We start from the raw sequence: 8,725 nt of genomic DNA on the forward strand, positions 1-8,725 counted from the left end.
GGTGGCCTTCTATGATCAGATCACCAAATCTTTAGGTGCAGGGGTAGCAGTGGACAGAGTCTTCCTGGACTTTCGGAAGGCCTTCTACACTCTCACCCCACTCTTATTAAAAAACTAGGGGACTGTGGTGTCGACACCTACACAGTCAAATGGGTTGCTAACTGGCTGGAGGGCCACACCCAGACAGTGGTGGTGGATGGGTCATTTTTGACTTTGAGGGATGTGGGCAGTGGGGTCCTGCAGGGCTCAGTCCTCGGGCCTGCACTATTCAACCTCTTCATCAGTGACTTGAACAGGGTGCTTTTTACCCCCTTGTCCAAATTCACTGATGACACTAAGATGTGGGGGGGTATGTGGGCACACTAGACAGGAGGAATAGGCTGCAATCAGACCTAGACAGCTTACGGGGTGGGCAGATGAGAACAGTGCAAGGTGCTGCACCTGGGGAGGAAGAACTGGCAGCATACCTACAGGCTGGGGAACTCCCTTCTCGTCAGTGCAGAGGCAGAAAAGGATCTTGGAGTCATCATTGATGCCAAAATGAACATAAGCCAGCAGTGTGGGGATGCAGTCAGGAAGACCAACCATACCTTGTCATGCATCCACAGATGCATCTCAAACAGGTCCAAGAAGATGATCCCCCCCTCTATGCGGCACTGGTCAGGTCACAGCTGGAGTACTGTGTCCAGTTCTGGGTGCGGCACTTCAGGAGGGATGTGGACAACATGGAGAGGGTCCAGAGGAGGGCCACTCACATGATCGGGGGGCAGCAGGGCAGGCCCTATGAGGAGAGGCTATGGGACCTGAACCTGTTCAGCCTCCACAAGAGAAGGCTGAGGGGGGGGAGGGATCTAGTGGCCTGTTACAAACTAGTCAGAGGGGACCAGCAGGCATTGGGGGAGTCCCCGTTCCCCCGAGCACTACCAGGAGTGACTAGAAATAACGGTCACAAGCCGGCAGAGGGTAGATTCAGTCTAGACATCAGGAGGTGCTACTTCACTGTCAGAGTGGTTAGGATCAGGAACCAACTTCCAAGAGAAGAAGTGGTGCTGGCTCCTACCCTGGGGATCTTTAAGAGAAGGTTAGATGAACACCTTGCTGGGCTTGTTTGACCCCAGTACTCTTTCCTGCCATGGTAGGGGGTCAGACTTGATGATCTGCTCAGGTCCCTTCCGATCCTACCAACTATGAAAGCACACTAATTAGTTCGTTCTCCTTCTCTTAAATGTCATGTGAAGCACTGTTGCTGGAAATATTAAAATCTGCTGCTATTCCTTGGTTTTGCCAACACCAACGTAATTTGCTAGATAAAGTACCTGACCATTTCCCAAATTCTTAATTACCCCACTTTCATCATATCATTAAAGTCAACGAATTATTGAACAAAGTTAACATACCCACTCGCTACAAAACCATATGGGGGGGAATAAGATGCTGGCCCCCTCTACAAGTTGCAGGTATTGCAATCAACTAGTTAATTGTGCAATTACCTTAAGACAAGCTACACATGCAAAGTAGTGATCACACCATAAAAAGCTCCAACCAACTATAAAAGTTAGACCTAAAAACTGTATGCTAACTTTATAGCTGGTTGCTATTGAGCTTTAATCTGCATGCATAGTAGGGGCTCCCCTGCAGCTGGGATCCCTGTGAGCTGATGGGTCTCCCAGCTGCAGGGGTGTATTGTGCCCAGTGCAAAACTCCCAAGCCTTGGGGATCATGGCTGACATGATCCCCAAGGCTCATAAGTGTATGAAACCCCCAGTCCACATGGGGCTCAGTTCCAGCTTTGCTAGACATGCAGTCTGGACCTGATGGGGCACCCAGTCCCAGTTATACCTTACACAGCTGGGACCAAGAGTCCCTACAACTGTGATGGGGTTTCCCAGATGCGGGACCCTGCTTCTAACCAGTGCAGGGTTCCCCAGCACCAGGACTGGGCTCCCCCAGCACCAGCAATAAGGTGCAGTGGGATCTAGTGTGTGATCCCACATTCAAGTTCCCTGCTATTCATGTATGGCATGACAGAAGGCATGACTGTGTGGATCACACACTAAATCAAATCCAGCCTCTACCTGCACCTGTAAAGAGGGCCATTTAGTAGTCAAGTTCTGTTTTCAAGGCAGTTACAAGTGTCCAACTTTAAAATAAAATTAAAAAATATATATATTGTAATTAGGGTTTTGTTCCAAGACTAGGGAATTGTCTTGCCACAAAGGAGACCTGGAGTTTTATGACTGAACCTTGACTACTACAGACAGACAGGCCTCAACTCTGGCTAAAGGGTACTATCAAATGTAGTCTGGTAGCAGGGCAAGTCTCCAAAAGAGTAGTGACCAAGACAGTCATGGGGTTTGGGAAGAAGGTGCAGTGGTGCCTTTTCCTCATGCATGCAACCATGTATCACAGCTCAAGAACAGATTGTCTGTTTGGAGGATGCCACTGTTTAATAGTAATTTCTGGTTTTCTTCAACTCCCTCCCCCCCTTAAGATGCTAACATTTTTTACTACATTGAGAAATTTCAAATCCAGATACCACTCTCATAGACTGAAGCTCTGACACAAAGATTTTGGAATCCATGTTTCAGGTTTCATGTAATCAGGGTTTGGTGTGGCGTGGTCAACATGCAGGTCAGGGACAGCAAGTGGCATCTTATATCAGCTTCTGCCTCAAGTGTCAGCCAAAAGGCAATGGCTGTTCCAAGGAGTGGTCCAAAAAATAAAAAAAATAAAAAATAAAACAAATGAGAGAAAGGAGAGCGAGCCTATATTGCCCTATGTGTTCTTATCTAAAATCTTTGAAGACATTTCTTTCAAATGTGTGTTCTGCTCCCTTTTCAATGATGTTACAGCTCTCAAATTATAGAGGTGAGCTTTATTTTTATTTCACAGTTTATGGATTGAAAGTGTAGAATGTCTAATTACTGATAATTACACGCAGGGGAGAAGGGGAAGAAGGGTTGGAAGCTTACTGATGTTAAGCTTACCAGTGAATGGACGTTTTCAAAAGGTAGACAGACACTGCCCCTATCCGAATCTTTTAAACCAACTAGATTTACCTACTAACTGGTGGGGAAACTAAACTATATTATATTAGGAATGGAAAAATCCCATTTCCCAGACAAAATGCAATACCATATTAGAAATAAAAGTATATGTAGTACATTACTTGGGTTCAATTTGCTTTTACATACATACCTCCAACCCCAAAACAGGAAAAGTAATACTGAAGACCACAAAGATTTCAGTTTACTGTTCTAGCCATTTATTTTCCATTGAATGATATATATTTTGATGAATTTGTTTTGCCAGTATCTTTAGAGAGTCTTAAGAAAAAATATCCACTTAATTTGGCGGAATTATATTTATAGAAATGAAAACAGCCACCATAACATGTCACACATTGGAGCATAGGTCAAAAAGTGCATAATTTTAAATCCATCTTGCTGTTTAGTTCTCACATATCAATGACTAAAATACTGTGCGTTTAACAATAATACTGTTTTCACTGCAGAAAAGACCATCTCTGCTTGAGAGGATGCATCATACACTTTGGTAAAAATCAAATCATTCCACAAAGCAAACAAGTATTTGTTAGTTCTGCTCTCAGCACTGCTTGTATGGCTCAATGAGCCATGTCATCCAATACAGATTTGGACATTGTCCAGAGGTGTTTCATTTAGTACAGCTACTACAAAAAGAGTGATTTACCTTTCTGCTCTCCTCCCTATACTTAAATGCACAATTCACCACAGTTTGAACCAAACCAAAAATGGACTAGAGATAGTACATAGTGTGTGTCTCAAAGTATCTAACAAGAGCACAGGATACATTTCCAGAGGAACAGATGCACAATATAATTTTAAGGATGAAATAGCAGCTCTTCCTTTGCACCTGCTGCAGGTTTCACTTTAAAACAGAGCTTGGTTTACACATTTCACATTTTTATAAACATAGCAACTGACAGCACAGAGAACAAAGACATGAAAATGAGACCATTAAAAGGACTTATGGGAGACCCCCTCCTGTGAAAGGCATATTTGGGACGTCACTGGGACTGGATACAGTCATCTATCCAGTGTCAAAAAAGGGGCTACAGGAGATACTAGTGAACAATTTCCAAGAAGGGCTGGCAATTCTGATGCCCCACAGGAGATGATTGTAAGAAGAATAGGACCAATTTTCAGAGAATAGGGGGTTCAATACTCTTTCAAACCTGGCCTTTGCTTATAGTTTCAACTTGGGCATTCAAAAGCATGTAGCATCTAAAAAGTAACTGGACACATTTGACAAATCTCAAATCTTGTCCTTCATTTTCAATAAATATTCAAATGTATCACTGACCCCTAACTGAACCAAGTTTGCATTACCTAGTTCCACTGCCTGAAACCATGCAAGACATTTGTAGCATTCAGGCACTCTCTCATGCACAATCCATTTTTCACACAGTGCACTGGACTGCATGGCAGAAGCCTTATTTAGCATGCAGTCTCAACACTGTACTATAATCACACCACTGCACAGTTGGTTGCACATGAACTGTTGCTTGTACCTTCAGCAAGGGGAGACATTTCTTTGCATTCAATCCATCTTGCACATATTTCACGATAGTAATCAGTACTCAGTTTTAAATGCAGATCCCAATGGGCTAAGCTGTAGTAACCCTTGGTGTAGGTATGACAGATGTAATAAGACCATCTAACAATTTGTTCAGAGGAGCTGCAAACCTTTGCTGCTATAAGACAGTAACAATGCATATCGTCATGACAACCACTGTAAAAGCCAAATGCTTATGACCTTTCTACTCTACCTCAAAAGAAACCAACATATAGGTAATATGCCTGGTAAAAGATTTTAACCACTGCTAGAAGACAGGGCATTGTAACAAAAGCCCACTAGCATTCTGGTCATAGAATGTGAGAAAAAAATATCGTTTTAAAGTTAGATCTTTTAATCTTTTAAAAAATGAAGACTATTGTGCTGTGCATAGCCACTTTGATGGGTTAGACAGAATGACTCCCACCTCTTACCCCTCCCATTTTCTCTTTGTTGCAAGAAGTCATTATAACTGACTCTGGACAATGAAAGCAGGGAAGAGCATCTCTCACTAAATTTGACAGGGAACAGAAAAAAAAACAAATGGACTTTCTATCCTCCTGTGTTTTTTAGTCCAACAGAAAAAACTGAGAATGACTAAAATTAGTCAAGCTGAGGAAATTAGAGAATTAGTCCTTTAAATTTTTTTGGTCCTAAAAATTGTCAACTGGGCATTTCTGCACAGCAATGCTATACATTTAATGTGATTGCATTTTGTTCAACAAGATTAAATTTATACCTTGGACTGTCTTCCCTGGCTAGCAAAGACTACAACAGTGCCTTAAAGGCAGTTCACTCAAATTCAGTTTCCCACACTTATCTCGTCTGGCCATCTAAATCCAGAGTAGTTAAAAAGAGTCACTCTAGTGTCAAACTAACATCTGAACTAAGCTTAGTGTATTACATTTGGTTTCTTTTAGCTCAAAGCAGAAAGGTGCACTTAAAGGCACTAAGGCAGAATGCTCCCAGCAACTTACAGTGGAGTTTCAAATTAAAATGCACAGTTATCACACTTAAAGATGGCTTCCCTTAAGAAGTCCACCACTGAAAAAAACAACACAGGATGCCTCCACTTGTGTAGCAGAAGCTAAAAAGCCATGATCTTTATCTATAAAAAGTCATTTTATTCTGTACATTTTATAGTCTTGATTTCAAATGAAGGGACAAGTCCTTTTAAGGCAGGGAGGTTACATGTTGCAATACTCAGACATTGGTATACAAGACATTTATTTGCAGTAGGATGGAGGACAACAATGGAAGAAATGGAGACAAAAACTGGACCAATCTTTTACTATTAAAACTGTTCTGACAGCAGTTCACATAACCTCTGAGATACAGCTTCTTTACTTGTTCGTAGGGTAAGCCTGTACATCTGAAAGAGAACAGGACACTATTAAAATAGTAAATGAGAATTCGGATGGACTGATCAATAAAACTAATGGAGTTAAAAATGAAAGTTCCATTTGGTAGCAAATAAAGGCGGCATATAACTATTCTCAATATTAGGAATAAAGATCTTTAAATGGTCAGTCATTCATTGTGCTCGAGTAGTCTTCCAGGAACAGCTTTTTACCTCAATGATCAATGTATCATCCCACTAGGCTTCCCCCAGATCTAACCGTTCTACAATTCATAGCTTCTCCTTTCCCAGACATTTTAGATTCTTGCCATCTTCCTTTAGTAAACCAAGACAAGATGCTTTGTCAACAGAACTGCCTTTGAGCAAAATCTGAAGCATTGTCTTCCTCATAAATAATCTACCCTTTTTTTTTTAAACAACCACTGAGACTCAAAACCCTTAAATCTAGGGTTTCTTGAAGTCTAGGAACCACAAAATTTGAAGAGGCAGCAAGTATATAATCTCAGATCCTACACAGTAGAAAAAGCATCATTCCCGCAGTTTTACCTTCTGCAGATTGACCGTTTATACAAGCAAAAGGTTTTCTTTTCAGTTAGAAAAAAAAGAAATAAATGACAGTTTGAAACATTTTCATGTCTGAGTAATGTAATAATCTTCAAAAGGGTACCAAAGATCAGTAGAAATGTGGTGCACTTTTACAGTAGAAGAGATGCATCTTGATGGTACGTTTTCCAGAGCAGAGCCTCAGGGCAACTCAGAATGTATAAAGTAGAAGCCGCCACCGGAAGCTGAAAAGTAAACTTGACTTCCAGTAGATTAAAGCCACAACCAGCTGCTTCTCACTCCATTTGTCATGTCCTTGTGACATTTAGCAGAATTCGCAGATTCATTGGAATCTGACAGGCCATGCCATGAGCACTGCTGGTATGGCCTTGAACTTGCAACTTCTGGGCTCTCAGCTGTACACCCTAGGTAGCTGGGCACTATTAATTTACTGACAACTAAAATGACATCAGTAGCTACTTTTGTTCAAGATGCATCTGTACAGCTGCATTGTATCAAAATAAGTCTTGTCCATCTATTTCAAGTTCAGGCTTACTCAGCCTGCAACTATAAAAAGCAAAATACCTGTGCCTGCAGGTTGGGTTCAAGACGCAGCAAACACCCAATCTGGATAGTTTTTGTATGTATTATGCCAGCACCAACAAAATTAGCAGGGTTGGGGTCTACCTCTTCCAGCAGGGCAGAACCAAAGCCAATGATCTATCAGAGAAACACAGAACAGATGCTTTATTTAGCAAGACACTGGTGGAGCAAAGCAGAAGTACAGAGTAAGGATTTCATTAGAGTTCTAGGCCAATTCACCAAAGCATGGCCACAGCATAATTCACTCACATAACTAGGAGATTTGTATTCAAAGCAATTAGGATTTCAAACAAATGTTAACCCCCAAAATTTCACAATCTGAGTTTTTAGGATGGCTGTGTCCCACCACCCCAAGCTGTTTCAGAAATAGCAAGAGAGTTTACACAAAGAGATCTCAGTAGCAAAGTCTCCAAATTCAAATCACAAATCTGGTCCTTACCATAGTTTTGAAAGCTGACATTTTTCCTTGGAGACAACTGCTTCATGAGATATCAACCATCACCCTCCAGTAGAAAGTAGCATATGAAAGTTTCTTCAAAAACAATGCCACAGGTGAAGTTCCTGTTAGCTTACAATTGTTTCAAGGCTCTTTAAAGTGGTTAAGATTTTTAGAATGGATACCTCATTTTGCAGATTGATCAAAAAATCTATAGACTAGCAATTCTCAACCTTTTAAGACTCAATCACCCCATGTCAGACTTAAGGCACCCCTCCAACTTTTGGAGTTAAGTGGCACCCCATTTCAAAAACAAAATTTATTACAGAGCTTGCCTCCTTGCAGAGGGGACAGGCAGTGGAGGTAGGGCAGCAGCTAGGTAGAAAGAGCCTGAGCCTGCCCTTATCTGCTTATCTTTTCACACTTCCTTCAGTACACTTCAAGGGATCTCACAGCAGCCCAGGGTGTCTGGAACCTCTGGTTGAGAATCACCGGTATAGATCTTACAAAAAAGTATGCACTGAAAAAGTGTAGTTGCATCTATTAATAGCAAATTTGCCTTATGGGTTTCAAACTCAAATCAACATGACCCAAATATCCTGAATATCAAAGACAACCAGTAAAAATTTCAGCACCAGTACAAGAACACATAAATGCCACTGTCCCACTACCAAGTGGTGTTTGTTAAAATACCATGGTATTACCTACTTTTGCTTTTGTGATCTCTGTATCCATTGGATGTTTTGCTTTAAAGATGTTCTGTACTTCTTGCTTCGGACTGTGAGAAGATGCAAACAAACAAACACAGTGAATCATGTTATGCACTTCACATTAGTATTTACTGACGTTATACCACTAACAAGGTACCACTCATACACCTTAAGTAAGGAATATGCCTGCCTTCCCTCCTCCGCCCCCCCAAACATGCACACTCCCTGAGGAACACAGTGTGCTCAAATCTTACCTGCTCAACTGCTTCCAACGCTGGAAGAAGTCTTGAGAAGACATCTCTGTAGGCTGAAAAAATTTATTCAGCGTGATGGGCAGTTTCACAGAAAGATTCTGAAGTGTTCCCCCATACCTAAGTTTAAAGGTAGCAAATGGGTTGAATATTAACCTTTTACATGTCAAAAGCAATTTAAAGAAGCATGCTATTGAGAGGGACTAGATTCTCTTAAGAGAATGTT

The 8,725-nt window shown here is 41.4% G+C and overlaps 1 protein-coding gene and 1 long non-coding RNA gene across 6 annotated transcripts in view; one reads left to right on the forward strand and one right to left on the reverse strand.

Moving 5' to 3' along the window:
* Positions 1–3,248: 3,248 nt before the first annotated feature.
* The window catches only part of AP2A2 (adaptor related protein complex 2 alpha 2 subunit), a 124,853-nt gene continuing 119,376 nt past the window's right edge, over positions 3,249–8,725 (reverse strand). For all 5 annotated transcript variants that reach the window (XM_019519768.1, XM_019519767.1, XM_019519766.1 and 2 more), the window contains 4 exons: positions 8,503–8,619; positions 8,247–8,316; positions 7,085–7,219; positions 3,249–5,968 (listed from right to left, as the gene is read on the reverse strand). In XM_019519768.1, coding sequence (XP_019375313.1) covers positions 5,891–5,968; positions 7,085–7,219; positions 8,247–8,316; positions 8,503–8,619 — 400 coding nt within the window. In that variant the 3' untranslated portion in view covers positions 3,249–5,890. The remainder of the gene's footprint in view (positions 5,969–7,084; positions 7,220–8,246; positions 8,317–8,502; positions 8,620–8,725) is intronic.
* LOC109299196 overlaps positions 5,182–8,725 on the forward strand; it is a 24,757-nt gene continuing 21,213 nt past the window's right edge. Inside the window, exons 1-2 of the long non-coding RNA XR_002097791.1 lie at positions 5,182–5,258; positions 7,655–7,659. This is a non-coding gene — a long non-coding RNA (uncharacterized LOC109299196). The remainder of the gene's footprint in view (positions 5,259–7,654; positions 7,660–8,725) is intronic.

Source organism: Gavialis gangeticus, unplaced genomic scaffold, assembly GCF_001723915.1.
Source record: "Gavialis gangeticus isolate Ggan-Ray unplaced genomic scaffold, GavGan_comp1, whole genome shotgun sequence".
NCBI lineage: Eukaryota > Metazoa > Chordata > Crocodylia > Gavialidae > Gavialis > Gavialis gangeticus.